The 17,548-nt window shown below is 40.2% G+C and overlaps 1 protein-coding gene across 2 annotated transcripts in view; it reads left to right on the top strand.

Annotated features, from left to right (window-relative positions):
- Positions 1-12,629, top strand: part of CCDC83 (coiled-coil domain containing 83) — a 50,830-nt gene extending 38,201 nt beyond the window's left edge. For both annotated transcript variants that reach the window (XM_043452640.1, XM_043452641.1), the window contains 4 exons: positions 2,988-3,109; positions 7,310-7,386; positions 7,932-8,140; positions 12,291-12,629. In XM_043452640.1, the coding sequence (XP_043308575.1) occupies positions 2,988-3,109; positions 7,310-7,386; positions 7,932-8,140; positions 12,291-12,452 (570 nt within the window). In that variant the 3' untranslated portion in view covers positions 12,453-12,629. The remainder of the gene's footprint in view (positions 1-2,987; positions 3,110-7,309; positions 7,387-7,931; positions 8,141-12,290) is intronic.
- Positions 12,630-17,548: the final 4,919 nt, after the last annotated feature.

Genomic DNA, 17,548 nt, shown 5'->3' with positions numbered 1-17,548 from the left:
AATATATTTAATTTTTCTTTATTTCAATAAATATTCATTATACTGTTATTAAATTTACTCACAAAATTAATTAAAACCATTTCTGGTTATAAGTACTATCACAGGAATTGAAAATTGCCTGGAAATAGAACAATGTATGCTAATTAATTTCTTTGAAGAAGGCTAAGAATGAGTAACAAGGGATATTTAATACTGGAACTCCCCCAAATATTTGTCCATTTAACTATTCTTCAACAATAACCAAAAACTTAGATCTCTGGGAGGGATATTAGGTCTCATTAAATGACTTTTATTATCTGAGTTTATTTAGCATGCTTATTAGAAAAATGAAGAAAATTCAAAAATCCAAATAACTTGAACTAACTTAACAAATGGAAAGCTGGAAAAACTAGACAGAGATTCAAAGAGGTTAGCAATCAGAGTTTCAAATGTGAGGAGGCATAAAGCTAACTTTGTTCTTGCAGGGGAAAATTTTAAGAGCATACACTTAATTAGAATCCTAGGTGCCTGAATTACTCCTTTCCAATTTCTTAAGTACATTTCTTGGGTATCTGGGGAGAAGCAGGGGCTGGGAGGAAAAGAGGTCTTCCACTTCCTTCTTTATACTTTCTTACCCCAGAAAAAGTGTGATAGTGTTAGTCGTTCAGTTGTTTGCCACCCCATGGACTGTAGCCCACAAGGCTCCTCCATCCGTGGGATTCTCCAGACAAGAACACTGGAGTGGGTTGCCATTTCCTTCTCCAGGGAATCTTTCCAACCCAGGGATGAAACCTGGGTCTCCTGCTTTGCAGGTGGATTCTTTACCATCTGAGCCACTAGTTAAGACCCTTACCACAGAATCTAAAGGTATTGACATGGCTGTAAAAAGGGAATTTGCTTTCATTTCCTTAACATTTCAGAAGATTGAGAGGGAGACAACAATTGAGAACCTTACTTAGTACTCTAAAGGCATAAGGGATGTCACAGGTTATCTGTAGCTTGAAAGATTGGACTCAACTCCCCCAAAGGGCCCTCATTCCCTTCTTGCCAGAAGACCAAGAACTATGCATGCTGCTTCCCAGTTATGCCAAGCCCTGAGGTCAAACATTTCCAAACATTCGATTCATTCCTTCTTTTACAACCTCTAACTATAATTTCTTTCTCATCTTTTGACATTTGAAAATTATGTTTCCTTAAGGCATTCAGGCTTGTATCAAGCTGATAATCTCATAAAATATGAGAGCCTAAAACACCAACTGCTAACTTGGTAATGTAGAGTTATGGACTTAACTTGTCTCATGAAATTGGTTACCTTTTCATCTTTAAGCCTTTTCTATGACACTGGTATTGTTTTATAATTGTTTATGTATTTGTTCACTAGATTTGTAGATTTCTTTCCTATTTTGAGGGAAGGAACCATGCTTTTTTGAATTTTGTATCCATCTACCTCAAGCAAGAATTTACCCTTAGTAAGAATTTAAGCATTTAATAAATGGCTTATATGGAAGAGATATGCATGTGGTAATACACTGAATGCTTCCAGAATACAGTAACTTCAACTGCAAGTCAAAAACGTGTTAGTCATCTCTAAGTAGTCATCAGTTACACTCTTGGCAACTCCTAACAAGAAATGATGCATACCCCTCCCCTGTGCCTTTCTTATTTCATCATGTTCCCTCAAGAGACACAGTACCTTTCCCAGCTATCTTTCTATCATTCTCACCAGCTGATCACTTTCTATTTTATACTCTTAATTCTGCTATTACCCTGACTTCTACCCATTAGCACCACTCAATCTAGCACCTGCATAGCTCATGCTGTTTTGGGGGGCAGAGAGGTAAGTTGGGGGTTCTATCTAGTAACATTCTTCTATATATTCTCCCCATGATCAAGTCTTCTTTAGGCAAAAAATTATCAAAATACATTTCTTAAAGATTGATGGGAACTCTTATCAACAGAACCAGCAAGTTGTGTTCATGTTTGAGTTGGCCATGTTTCTGCAGTTAAAGTTAATTAACCCTGCTATGTCTATGAATGGACCTACTGTCTAACCTGCAAGATAAAAATCAGACTACTTTGCATTATTTGGCTCCCATATTTGTCCAGTTCCTCTCCTACTTGTTCCCACACCCATTTTGTTTCTATCCATAGCAACATAGTGGTGCCTAATATGTGTGGTTCCTTCTGCCTAGAATATATCCTCCCTCGTCTGGCTAGAGAATCCCTTCCTGGCCTTCAGGATGCAGAATGGAGGTCATCCCTTCCATTAATTCCCCCTCACCCCCCACCTGGCAGACATAGGGTAGAACTTGCCCCCCTCCCAGCTCACCCAGTGGCTTCCAGTATCATATTTTATCATTCTGTCCTCTGCTGCTATCACTCTCCTTCGCATTAAGCTAAGAGACCCCTGAGGGTTATTGTATCTTGTTGATCCATTGTTCCCAGAGTGCACTATAGTTTTTGATGCAATGTAGGTATACAGTACAATTTCATGAATGAATGAATAACATCTCATCTATCTGATATTTCTCAGAATGACTCCAGCACACTCAGAGAGAATATAGTTGTCATATAGAGGTTGATAGAAAGGACTCCTAGGCTTGTACTTCTTTTTTTTTTTTTAATGCCATAATATAGATTTTTTTCCCCAGTGCTATTAATTGTCATTGTGTTGCTTGTCATTAACCTTTGATAGAGCCTCATTTAAGTACTGATACCAGACTGATAAATTAGTCTTATTTTCTTATTTATCTCTGCCTCCAGCACACATAAATCCAGTGATGTTCCTGAAGAGTAGGAAAGGAATTTGTTGCCATTCAGTAGTAACTGCCTAATCAGGAAACCAAGTTCTGCCTAAAATGACTTGGAAGGAAGTCCCATCCCTTCCTTTTTAGAACAAACACAGTAAAAAAATAATACAGGATAGATCTTCCTCCCCATCAAATGCACTTTTTAAAGTTAAATTTCTTGTGGAAAACTAACACCCATTCTCCTTTTCCTGAGAACAGATTGCAAATAGCAGGAAGGAAGTGGAAGAACTGGAAAAAGGTATTCATGAGCTGGAAGAAGAAAATTTGGTGCTTATTGATCAGCTATTCAACTGCAGACTTGTGGATCTCAAGATACCCAGGTGAGAGTCATTACGTAGCTAGAAATATTTTTTTAAACATCTGTATCTGTAAAAAGTTATTTTTTTTAAAGATTACAATTCTTTAATAGTTGAAAAGAAAGATACTCACAAAATGGCCATGGGGAAACTATAAGTTTATCACAATTGACCATTGCTACAAGGCAAACTTTGACTTGCTTTTTCTAACATTGCACTGTGTTCATAATAGCAAACACTTAATATCACAACTGCTGTCCTTCAGAAACCTCTGGGCCAGCAGGGGAATTGGGCATAAAATAAATGCATGATAATACAGCAGAAGAAGTACGGGTGCAAAGCCAGAGTACAGGAGGAGGGCGTGATCAACCTTGTGGGTGCTTCCTGGAGGTGTTTGGGACTTCTGGTTACCTGTAGACTATAGCATGCTTTCCTCTGACAGTTAATGGAAGAGCCAAGCTACTTTCTAGGCGTAGAAAATAGCCTGGCATTCCAAGTCACATTTATTCGTGCATAAGTGAAACTCCAATACTTTGGCCACCTGATGCGAAGAGCAGACTCATTTGAAAAGACCCTGATGCTGGGAAAGATTGAGGGCAGGAGGAGAAGGGGACGACAGAGGATGAGATAGTTGAATGGCATCACCGACTCGATGGACATGGGTCTGGGTGGACTCCGGGAGTTGGTGATGGACAGGGAGGCCTGACGTGCTGCGGTTCATGGGGTCGCAAAGAGTCGGACACGACTGAACGACTGAACTGAACTGAAGTGAAATCAAATGTGTGTATGGCTTTGCCTTTTAGATTACCTGTTTTTCTTATCTGACAAAATAAGTCTTAATATACCAATCTTGATGGAAAATCAAGAGCCCTGGAATACGGAATTAGGCTTCCCAGGTAGCGTTTGTGGTCAAGAATCCACCTGCCAATGCAGGAGACTCAAGAGATGCAGGTTTAATCCCTGAATTGGGAAGATCCCCTAGAGGAGGAAATGGCGATGCACTCCAGTATTCTTGCCTGAAAAATTCCATGGGCAGAGGAGCCTGGCAGTCTACAGCCCATGGGGCTGCAAGGAGTCGGACACAACCGAGTGACTGAACACACATACAATATGGAATTAAAACAAAGTGGCATTCATAATTTGAACAAAAACATGCTTAGAAAGATAGAGGAATTAAACCACTCGAATGTAGGATGTACATGTGCAAGATGGGAGAAAACTATCTGGGTCTGGGCAGAGAAGTTCAACACAGTGGAAGGCCCAGGAAAACATTTACACCCAAGTAGTTCTGTTGTTTGTGTGGCGTGGAAAAAGTACTATTTGAGACCCAGTGAAGTATTTATTGATGGCAAACTTCCTAATGTGTTCCAGGAAGGGTGGATATGGGTAAGTTGTGGTTTGTTTTTTTTTTTTTTTTTGCTGAGCTAAATGATGGGTGTCAAGATACAAGACTGGAGAAGTTGGAAGACAGTAGGATGACTTCATAGTCTGAACCCTGGGTGGGCAGGACAGAGATGGAGTCTCCTGCTCCCTTCCACAATCTCTGTGCTGCCCCAGGGCAGTAGGTACCAGTGTAGGTGAAGTGGGCGATCGGGCTGAATGAATTGGCTTCCTACAGGACTCCTGCACTTCCGTCTCTTGAACTGATGCCCTTAAGAGCCCTTAGGGTGCGGGGGGCCTCACTGTCCCCCCAGAGGCAATGCTGTCTTTTGCCAGCCTCCCTCCCTATGACACCTCTCCAGTTCCACGCCCAGTCAGCCTCTGTCACGGAGCACCTGCTGCCCGCATCTCTGTAATCACGCATCTCTGCCAGCCAGGCCTTCTAACCACCGCTCCACCTGTTGCCCGCTGTGCTCCTTTTTCTCTCTTCCAAACCACCCAAGCCTCCAGAAAGAGCTACCCTGTGAACTGCTGACCTCACTTCCTGCTTCGGTCAGCTTGGTCTGTTGTTCCCAATTCCGTGCTGATGTGCAAGTGAAATGTTCATTATAATAAAGGGGAATTCCTTCCCGGGATACAGAGAGTTTGGCAAGGACAGGAAGGGAGGTGAGAAAGTTTTAAAGAGGACTTCCATGAAGGTGTGTGCTTTGTTGTGATGTCATTTAGCCCTGTCCTCTAGCTTCCCTCACAGAAATCTTCAGTAAAACCCACATTGTTCATCCACGCCTTTGTGGGCAGGTTTTCTTTAGTGGGAGATATGAGTGCTTAGTCTTGCTTCAGGGTTGGGAGAGATGAAATCAAAATCTGACGGGAAAGAAACAACACAGACTGTGTTTAAAAGGTGCCAGGTGCCTCCAAGACACCCTGAACTTTTCCTTTGTAACTAGCATTTATCACACTAGTGATTACTTACTTAACATCTGCTTCCCTCCTAGACTGTAAATTCCTTCGAGACAAGTGTTTAGGACATTTTAGAAAGACCCACATAAAGAAACAGAGATATGTGCAAACCCTCAGTTATCTGTTACACTGCTTATCCAGAAGGAAAATGTTGAGTGTCCTCAGGAACTTTTACTGTACCTGTTTTCAAGTCAAAATAACACATAGTATGCAATTTATGACAACTGTCCATTCCACCTCTTTGTTGAGAATTTAGTCCTGTCTATTCTAGTTGAGAAATAGACATGAACTCTACCCAGTGAACATGTAAAAAGTTCTCTTCTTTCCTATTTGGATGAAGAATCGGGTATTCTAGCTAACAGAGTTATTAATCCTCTATTTCCCATCCAGACCTCCCTCAACGCTTTCTTTCATGACTCCAATAAAGCATTGCAGGATTTGTTTGAAACGTTAGATGAGATGAGTAAGCTAGAGGGGACTGCCCAGGGACTTCAGTGCCACAGAGCTGAGTCTTGGGGAACCAGTACTCAAATCTATCTAACACTAGTTTCATATGATGGCATTCTTTAACATATTTTCTGCATCATCAAATACCAAGCGCTGCTGCCCTGTTGGTGGTCCAAAAGTGACAATAAACCCATGATTAAGAGACTTGTGAAGGTCACAGTGTTCAGTAAGCTCTTAGTCATTCAAGAGTCCAAAACCAGAAAAGAAGAGAACTCTGTGGCCTCAGACTTGACCACCTGCAGACCAGAACTTCACTGAGACACACCTTCACCAATCTTAAGACGGTTTTAAGATATAACTACTGTATGCAGTGACATGATTTGTTGGCACTGTAAGCATCTCGGATAACACTTTGTTCGTGTGCTTTAAGAAACCAACAGCCTGTAATCCAGGGGATTCACTCTGGATGCCGGCTGGCTGAGCACGGACGGTTGTTAGCGTATCTGCAAGGGTCACTTGGTTCATGCTATCTTCAGGCAAACTTCATGGAAATGCCACACACAGCTTTCAAGGTATCGTGTCTTCTGACAGAAAACTCCATGGGCCTCTGCAGCACAGAGAGCTGCAATAGCTCATGCACAACTCACTGGGCTCGTAGCTGGAAGACGCCGCTCAGTGAAAGCAACAACCGTGGCATCATCTTGGATTCCGACTGCTCACTGTCCTGACTTCTTCTTTCTTTCTTTTTTTTTCAAATCCATCCCGTGCTGGCCACCGTCATTGCTCATCGGGATTCCTGCAACAGTGATGTGATCGGTGCTGTGATCACTCTCACTTCTCGGACTTTGTCTGTTATTCCCTTTATCATGGGACGCACCCCCTACCCCAAGCTCTTCCTTGGTGTTTCAGGACTCAACTCAGGTGTCATCTCCTCCTGGAAACCTTTCCTTACCTCCTAAGACTAAATCTGGTGCTTCTTCCCTCACTTGCGTGTGTGTGTGTGTGTGTGTGTGTGTACACGCACGTGCGCGCTCAGTCACTCAGTCTTGTCTTTTTGACCCCATGGACTGTAGCCCACCAGGTTCCTCTGTCCATGGGAATTCCCAGGCAAGAGTACTGGAGTCAGCAGCCATTTCTTCCCTCAGGGGATCTTCCCGACCCAGGGATCGAGCCCACATCTCTTGCATCTCCTGCATCTGTAGGCAGATTCTTCACTTCTGTACCACATGGGAAGACCACAGCACTCCTGACACTGCTAATTACCCATCCTGGGACAAACCATCATCATAAAACGCTGTAATCTTGTCTGCCACCCCACTGGGCCCGACGCCTCTTTTTCATCTGTGCATCTCCAGCTCCCAGCAGAGAGATAGACACTATTGAGCAGAGGCTACAACATTTGTTGGCTGACAGACTACTTTTCTTATTTGTTTTTAGGCGACTATATCTTACCCAAGCTGTTGGGCAGGAAGTACCACCTGAAGTGCCTTTGGAATTGTCAGAAACACATAAAGGTATTATTTTACTGTAATGGTGATTTTTGTTTTCAATTTGGCAAACACTTATTGAGCTTCTTATTATGGACAGGCACCTCATAGCCGAGCGCGATTCAGGGGGTAGATACCTGTCAGCCCCTCCACCTTCCTCTTGCCCTTGCAGAGCTGACCCAACCCATCTCCTTTTCCTAGACCTGTTTTCAAGTCGAAGTCACCGTGTGTCACAGTGAATGACCTAGAAGCTGGTGAAGAGGGACAGGATGATGTCTATACCAGCATAGTTTGCACTTCAGTTCAGCCAACCAACCAAAACGCCAGCATACTCACAGACCCCCATACGATTATGTTAACTTATTAGCTGGCACAGGGAAATGCACCTTAGACATGGTTGCTAACAATGGGACTCACTCTCACTCTGATACCTCGATTCTACATTTCTAATTCTCAAATTCATCTCCTCCCAGAGATTCTCAAAGGGCTTTCAAATTCAAAATGTCACAAAGTATATGCTATATTTTTATTTTTATCTGTCCAAAAGTTGTACCCAATTAATTTCTTTGCAGTCATCCCAGAAAAGTCAGAATCGCAACCTACAGACATAAAAAGCAGAGACATGTCGAGCATCTCATTTGGGAGCAGTGGTTTTCGTCTTAGTTACAAGGACAGCAGATTGGGCCAGCTTCCGGAGATAGATGAAGAAGAGAGTTCAAGAATAGAGTTTGGGGCCTCTGATATGAAATACTTACTGTATGAGGATGAGCAGGACTTCAAGGTAAGATTCATGAGAAGACATCTTATCTTGACTGCTAGAGAAAATGTTGTCTTATTAATTAGTGGAGAAAATTAACCGAAAATACGGATGCTGAAAAGTTCTATTTGCACATATTAGTAAGAGCGGCTGCCATCACGCCTGTCGCTAGATACTATTTTCACGCATACCTTTGCCCAGCTTGCTACATGTATGTACGGATGGAACTCCATTACTAGCGCACCACGTAAGGCAGTACATCTAGGGCTACGTAACAAACTACCTCAAGACTCAGTGGGTTACAACAGTAATCATTTACTCTCTTTCAAGGCTTCTGTCGGTTAGGAGTTTGGACAGGTCTTCCATGGGCCGTCTTCACTTGGGTTCCATGGCAGGTGCGCCACATGCTGGCTGAAGGCTCAATTTGGGCAGGAAGATCCACTCCTGAGGTGGCTTGCTGACCTGGCTGGCCAGGCGATGCTGGCGAAGCTTGGGCCTCAGTTCCTCTCTGGGTCTCCTAACAGACACGGGTCTCCTTTATTGTCCTTTTGTTACGGTATCTGGCTTCCCCCAAGCCATCAGTCCCAGAGACCAAATGTTTCCTGTGAGGTAGAAATCTTACGCCAGCTCGTCCATCATTTTCTATCTGTTGGTGTAGCTACAAATTTCCACCCAAAGGGAAATAACATAGCTCTTGCATCTTGAAAGAAGAAGGTCAGCATCATATTTTAAGAAAAGCATGGGATAGGATATATATCAGTGTGACCATCTTTGGAAAGTACAAATGGCCATGTAACACCATTAGGCAAAACCTGGATTATCAAGCCTTTTAATTTTAAAACCTTCTTGGTACCTTCCAGTCACTTTCATAGCCACCTCTTGCTGTTTTCCTTCTTGGTACTACTAATAACCTTAAAAGTTGTCCTCGAACTTAAAGTTTGATAGGAGAAAGAGTGGTTAAGAAAGCAGATGAAACCGAATAAGTCAATAAAGACCATTTTAACTAAGTACAACTCAGTCCTGCTACCACCAAGTGACCATTTAAAGACTAAGGTTCCAGACTCTACAGCACTCAAACGCCCACGTGGATATCTCGGTATCAGGACACCTGGTGTGCTACAGTGACCTCACACCAGGGGACAACTGTCTACAAAATCCCCAAATTCCACACCATTTGGTTGAGTGAAAGACCTTTTTATTTTTGCCTTTATCCATTGAATTTATTTTTCTAAATTCATTTTTTATTTAAGCAAAGTTGAATTCCAACATTGTGTTCACTGCTGCTATGCAATAATGTGGCAGACATAGATATGTTCTTTTCCATTATGGTTTATCACAGGATATTAATATAGTTCCCTTTGCTATACAGTAGGACCTTGTTCCTTATTCATTCTATATATACATGCCAGTTTGCATGTGCTAACCCCAAATTCCCCTTCCTGCCCTCTCTGCCACCCGTCACCCCCTTGGCAGCCACCGGTCTATTCTCTGTGTCCCTTTGTTAATTTTGTTTTGTTTCTGTTTCATAGGTAGGTTCATTTGGGTCATATTTTAGATTCCATGTATAAATGATATCATATGGTACTTGCCTTTCTCTTTCTGGCTTACTTCACTTAGTGTTAATATGATAATCTCTAGTTGCATCCATGTTGCTGCAAATGGTATTATTTTGTTCTTTTTCATGACTGAGTAGTATTCCATTGTATACATGTACCATATCTTCTATATCTATTTCTCTGTTGATGGACATTTAGGCTGTTTCCATGTCTTCTGCTACTGTGAATATTGCTGCTATGAACATAGGGGTGCATGTATCTTTCTGAATTATAGTTTTGTCTGGATATATGCTCCGGAGTGGGATTTGCTGGATCATATGATAATTCTATTTTTAGTTTTCTGGGGAACCTCCATACTGTTTTCCACAGTGGCTGCACCAACTTACATTCCTACCAACAGTGTAGGAGGGTTCCCTTTTCTCCACACCTTCTCCAGCATTTGCTATTTGTAGACTTTTTAATGATGGCCATTCTGACTGGTGTGAGGTGGTACCTTGTTGTAGTTTTGATTTGTATTTCCCTAATAATCAGCATTGTTGAGTATCTTCTCATGTGTCTATTGACCATCTGTATTTCTTCTTTGGAGAAATGTCTCTTTAGGTCTTCTACCCACTTTTTGATTGGGTTGTTTCATTTTTTTGTTGTCATGTTGTATGAGCTGTTTGTATATTTTGGAAATTAAGTCCCTGTCAGTCACATCATTTGCAAATATTTTCTCCCATTCTGCAGGCTTTTTGTTTTGTTTATGGCTTCCTTTGCTGTGCAGAAGCTTGTAAGTTGAAGTCCCATTTGTTTATTTTCATCTTTATTTCTATTGCCTTGGGAGACTGACCTAAGAAAATACTGGTACAATTTATGTCAGGGAATGTTTTGCTTATGTTCTCTTCTAAGACCTTCTTACTTTCCATGGAAGTTTTTGATGTGGTGGAAATGGTATTGTATTGCTATGGACTCAGCTATGTTCCTGCCCCCGACTCTGATTCATATGTTGAAATCCCTAACTCCTATTGTGACTGTATCTAGAGATGGGGGCTTTAGGAGGTAATTAAGGTTATATGAGGTCATAAAGGCCCTAATTTGATAGGACTGTGATCCTTATAAGAGGAGGTTTTGCTTTGTGAGACACAAAGGCAGCCGTCTGCAAGTCAGGACGGGGCTCTCACCAGACCCCAGTCATGCCGGCCCCCTGACCTTGGCCTTCCAGCCTCCAGGACAGTGAGAAATAAAGTCCTGCTGTTTCAGCCGGTCAGCCTATGGTATTTTGCTGTGGCAGCTCAAGCAGACTAATACAGGGTTTCACTTCAGAATCCTGCTCTAGATCGTTCTGAAATATATGGTAGATTTCCATTAATCTGCTTTTCTTCTCTCATGCATTTATTGCAGCTCTAGAATTGTGTATTTTAAAAGTTAAATACAGTTATATGCATTTTTGAGAACTAAAACATTGCCTTCCTTTTCCATTCTTTGATTCTCCTAAGTTCTTATAAATGTCTGTTGATAACCTCACAACATGCCAGGGACTTGTGAGATGCTTGAGAATGTAAAGGGGAGAACAGGAAGGAGTATAGTCTCAAGATGCCTGTGTGGCAGGCCCCGCTCTAAATCTTGTGTTGCCGGTAGAAAGCAGGTAAGACAGTCACTGGCAGCTGTCAGGAGGAGTGCAGACCTCTGTCTCCATGACCAGCCTTGCACCTGGCACACAGTGGGCACTCGGGAAAGGTTTGCTGAAGTGTTGGAGGAGTTCAAAAGGAGGAGACATCACTTGGAGAAGCTTTCAAAAGGAAGGCGCGCATTGAACAGGGCTGGAGCTGTTCCAGCCCAGTTTGGGGTTAGCTGTGGGATTTCATATAAACTGACTTCCCTGGTGGCTCAGGCAGTAAAGCATCTGCCTACAGTGCGGGAGACCTGGGTTCGATCCCTGGGTCAGGAAGATCTCCTGGAGAATGGAATGGCAACCCACTCCGGTATTCTTGCCCACCCCCACCACCCCCCCACCAAGCTGTGGGATTTCATATAAATTAGACTTCCCATTCTGTTTGTTGATATGTTAAACTATATTTAGTTTGGCAGAATATGGTAAGTTTTATACCTACAGTAGATCCTGTGAAATGTGTAAAACTCATGTGGATTTGCTCAGTATTAAGATATTCATTGTCAAAGATGTAGCAGATCTTTCCCTTTGATCGTGAATAATACAGAAAACTCTGCTGTGGTTATATCCTGGCCAGCAGAGGGCTATATAAAGGCAGCCAATACTTCATTTTACCGATTAAAGAGCTTGCAGAGGATATATCTCCCTACTCCATTGCTGCCTCCCAACTCCCCCCACCCCCTCCACCACCCCGACCCACTGCCCAAGTCCCCAAGACACAAACCTGCTAGCCTTGCTGCCTGCTCTTTGGGGGATCTTGCCTACCATGACCCAGTGGGTATATATGTTTACTGAGTTTTTTATTTACAGTAGCTCTCATTTTTCACATGTTAGGCAGCATTCAGACAATTAGGACACAATGTAATCTGCCAGATAAAGGCCAACTATAATAAATAAAACCCGACCTCCAAAGGCTGGTAACTTGCTAAATAACCTCTCCTGTCTCCTCTGTGTCTGTTCACCACAGGATTATGTAAACCTGGGCCCCCTGGAAGTGAAGCTTATGACTGTGGAGAGCAAGAAAATGCCCATCCACTTCCAAGAGAAGGAAACTCCAGTCAAATTCTATGAGGATGTCAGGAGTCCAGAAAGCCACATCACGTATAAAATGATGAAGTCTTTTTTCTAAAACTGAAAAGTGAAAACAACTTCCTGTACTTTTCTTTTGGGAACTGAGGTATATCAGTTGCCCATTTTATTTACACTTTGGTCCATTTTTAAAGCAGTGAATATTTATAAAGGTCATAATTACAGTTAAAATCAAAATTCTGAGTATTCAGCTATTCATTTACTTGCATGGCCTGAGTGACAAAAATGAAAGAACACTACATATTTCAAGTGTTCAGGAGTATAACAGTGGACCAAGATGGCCCCCTAGGGTGCTTACCACTTAGACATTTACTGGTTGATCTAGGATACCCATATGAAATAGTTCATTTAGAAATCTTCTGAGGAAAATTCAGAGGTTTGCATAGCACTGACTATACATCTTTCTCTCTGAGGGTGCTGGATGATAGCACCCTCAAGTCCACTCTTCTTTACCCTGAGATGATTTATAATGAATATCAAACATTTGAGAAACCCATTTGAGCGTGGTAATTTGTTTTGTAGAAATATTCCATCAGTAGGGAGGTCCAGGGCTTCCCTGGTGGTCCAGTGGTTAAGACTCCGCCTTGCAATGCAGGGGACAGAAGTTCTATCCTTGGCCGGGGAAGATCCCACAGGCTGCGGAGCTGTTGGGCCCGGGGGCCACAGCTACTGAGCTTGCGCTCTCGAGCCCTGGACCACAGCTGCTGAAGCCCGTGCGCCCGAGCGGTGCTCTGCAACCAGAAGCCAGCACACCGCACCGAGAGCGCAGCCCCCGCTCACCACGGGGGAAAAGTCAGCGACCAAGACCAGTGCAGCCAAAAATAAACATAAAGAGAAAAAAGGGTTTAAAAAAATAGGGAGGTCCATCTCCCATCAGCGATATAAAATCTAAACTCCTGAGTCCCCTTCCAAGGCCATCATCACTTCCCTGTTATTGGTACCACAAGGCAAGGACACTCTGACTGTACCTGAATTTGACACTGGCATTTCACTTTAAATCTAGTTCTACTTGTAAAGCTTTTTACAAGAAATACCTTTTACATATAAGGCCACAGATAGACTGACCAAACATTAACCAAAAGGAAGGTGGTATGACTAAACTATTAAAGTAGACTTTAAGGTAAGAAGTGTTAAAAAGAGAAAATGAAGCAAAATATGTCATGATAATAAGAAGATTAATTCATCAGGATGACATAACAATTGTAAATAATAAAATAATCTCAAAATATATAAAGCCAAATTTACCAAACTAAAAAGCAATATGGTAAACCTTATGCTATGTATATTTTACCAAAATAAAAAACCAAAAAAGGCAGAAACGAATTCCAAGTCAGACTTGAAGATCTTACCACACCTCTCTCAGTAACTAATAGACAAAAACAAAACAAAGTAAAAAACACCCAAATCGGAAGGATTTAAAAAGTTGAACAACTGTAGAATACACATATTTTCCAAATGTACAGAAAATATTTACAAAAATAGACTGTATCCTGAGCCATAAAGTAAGTGACAACAAATATTCAAAAAGGTGAAATGTGTGAACAGTTCTCTGACCACAGTAGAAAATAACTAACACAACAACAATAACAAAAAACTACAATTTTCAAGTAAGCAAGATACTTCTGAAAAAGCTATAGGTGAAAGAAGAAATCACAAGGAAAAATACTTTCATTATAATGAAAAATATGACATCAAAACTTGTAAAACCAGGTAAGTGTTGTTTAAAGGGAAATTTATAACCTTAGTTCAGTTCAGTTCAGTCGCTCAGTCATGTCCGGCTCTTTGCGACCCCATGGACTGCAGCTTGCCAGGCTTCCCTGTCTATCACCAACACCCGGAGCTTAAGTTTATATATTAAAAATAAGAAATGTTGAAAGTTCAATCCTCTATTCCTTTATTTCAAAAATCTTAAAGAAAAAAAAAAGCAGCAACAATAAACCTAAAGAAAGAAGAAAGAAAATAAAGGGCAGAAATTAATTATATAGAAAGTAGATGTATAAAAGAGAAAATCAACAAAGCCAAAAGGGTTACTTAAAATTGATAACCACCAGTAAGACTAACCAAAAAAGAGAGAAAATAAATGAAAAAAAAAGAGACATCACTACAGGATTACAGTCATTATTAAAAAGTCAAGAAGAATTTAAGGGGGAAAAAAAACTTTCCCAATAAATTTGACAATTTACATTAAATGGAAACATTCTTGAAAAACAGGACGAAGTAAAAATTCTGAGTAGGCCTTGATCTGTTTTAACAAATCAAATCTATATTTTAAATTTTTTCAAAGCCAGCTGGCTTGCTTTACTGGTGAATTTTTCCAAACATTTCAGAAAGACATAATACCAAACATACATAAAATCTTTCAGAGAATGAAGAAAAAAGAAACACTTCCAAAGTACTCTATGGGGTCACTATAATCCTAATATCGAAAGCTGGCAATATCATTTCAGGAATAGAAAATTAAAGGCCAATATCTCTCATGAATATAGATGCAAAATCATTCACAAAATATTAGTTTATTGAATCTAGCAATATATAATAATACATAATATTTTATGAATAAAGGAAGGAAGGTTGATTCAATATTCAGAAATCAGAGTGGAAACATGAGATCAATGTCAGTCCCTTGGTTGTGACATTGTACTAAATTTTGAAAAAAATGCTTATTTTGAGGGAAAATGGAGAAAAAGCCTGTGTGATCTGTTTGTATTATTTTCTACAATTGCATGTGAATCTGCAGTTGTCTCAAAACAAAAAAATTAAGGGTATAATGAACAGAACATGGGTGGTAGCTCATATGATCATCTTAATAGATACAGCATTTGCTAAAATTCAATACGGTGATAAAAATTTATAGCAATATGATAAAGCTCTTAGCAAACAAAGAGTATCTTTTTAAATAAACACCTATAGCTAATATTGTACTTAATAGTGAAATATTAAACATTTTCCTACTGAGGTCAGGAACAAGACATACATATTCATCATCATGCTTGTATTCAACAGTGTTGACTAGAACACTAAAGTGTTCTAATCCATCCAATAAAAGGCAAGAAAAAGAGACTAAAAACATAGAGATTAGAAATAAAGAAGCAAATTATCTTATAGATATCAAGTTTTGTATGTAGATAATGCAAAGTATTTTACAAACTACTAGAATTTACAAGTGAGTTTAGCAAGGTCACAGAGTACAAGGTCAGTAGAGATCTAATGTATTTCTTTATACTAGCAACAAACAATTGGCAACAATAAAATATTTATAATAGCATCAAAACATCAAATATCAAGAAATTCATGTATGAAATATAAGCCAAATTTCTATAGTGAAGACAAACATTGTTGAGATAAAAGACTTAAATGGAATAAATATACACACGATTATCATGAAGTGGAAGATTCAAAATAGTTAAGAAGCCTGTTCTTTCCAGCTTAATCTGTAGACTCAGTGAATCCAGATCAAAATTAAAGCATTTTTTACAGAAGTTTACAAGTTATTTCTGATATTATTATGGAAATTTATAACATGGCAAAAGACCTACATTAGCCGAGACAATCTTGAAGAAAGGCAACAAACTGCGGCACTTAACACTACCAAATTGCAAGACTTCATATAACATTTCATTAGTTAAGACAGCGCCCCATGGGTCCAAGGATGAAGAATAAGTCCAGTGGAACAGAATAAAGAGTCTAGAAACAAATCCACACATTTACAGTCACTTGATTTCTGCAAAGATACTACTATAATTCAGTTAGGGAGTGTGGTCTTTTTAATATTAATAATAAATGATGCTGAGGTAACTGTATGGCAAAAAATAAACCTTAACTCTTACCTCATGCCGTAAATAAAAATCAGCTCAAAATGGACCAGAGACCTAAATATGGAAGGTAAAACAATAAAGCTTTTAGTAGAAAATCAAAGAATATTGTCATGCCCCCCTGTGCACATCCAATAGATCCACAAAACCTATGCTTGAAATTTTCAACAACATTGGTACATGGGTATATGTGGATTTAGCAATGTTCCACAGGGTCCCACCAAGCCTACTGCTCCCTAAATCAACCACATTCCTGGGAAAAATAGAAGTCATGAAAATAACTCATCATAAAAAGATTGATAAATTGCATTTTATTATGCAATTTTTACCTATGGCCGATTCATGTTGATGTTTGATAGGAAACAACAAAATTCTGTAAAGCAATTATATTTCAATTAAAAATAAATATTAAAAAATATCTTTTTTCATTAAATGGCACTGTTAAGAGTCTAAAGGCAAGCCACATACTGGGAAAATATATTTCCTATACATATATCTAACAAAAAAATCGTATCCAAAATATATAAAGAACTTGTACAAATCAATAGAGAAAAAGACTTGGACAGACACTTCACAGAAGAGTATATCTAAATAACAAAAAGGAGATTAACACTATTAGCAATGAGGGAAAAGCAAATTAAGACCACAATATTTTACGCACCCACTAGAATGGCTAAAATTGTCAAGTTGAAATTAGTAAATATTGATAAGGATACAGATTTGAACTCCTCATAGTTGTTGATGCTTCCCAGGTGACTCAGTGGTAAAGAATCCAGCTGCCAACGCAGGAGATGCAGGAGACGTGGGTTTGATCCCTGTGTCGGGAAGATCCCCTGGAGAAGAAATGGCAACCCACTCCAGCATTCCTGTCTGGAGAATCCCATGGACAGAGGAGCCTGGAGGGCCACAGTCCATCGGGTGGCAAAGAGTCAGACACGGCTGAACACTACCACCCCACGGTTTGCGATAGGAACATAAACTGGCACAAACACTTTGGAATATGTTTGGCAATAATTATTAAAGCTGAACATATGTGTGTGTGTGTGTGTATATACACATATACACACACACACAAGTACACATACACACACATTACAATCCAGCAATTTCACTCTTACCGTAACATGGAACAGAAACAAGTGCTTATGCTTACCAGAAGACATGAATAAGAATGTTCCTAACAGCTTTACTGATAATTGCCAAAAACTTGAGACAACCCAAATGACTATCAGCAGTGGGAGATGTAAGTAAATCGTGCTACATTCACTCAGTTGAGTGAATAGCAGTGAAAGAATAAACAACTTCCATATGTAGCTATCAATAT

This window comes from Cervus canadensis, chromosome 29, assembly GCF_019320065.1.
Source record: "Cervus canadensis isolate Bull #8, Minnesota chromosome 29, ASM1932006v1, whole genome shotgun sequence".
Lineage (NCBI taxonomy): Eukaryota > Metazoa > Chordata > Mammalia > Artiodactyla > Cervidae > Cervus > Cervus canadensis.
This window is presented reverse-complemented; position numbering and strand designations above follow the sequence as displayed.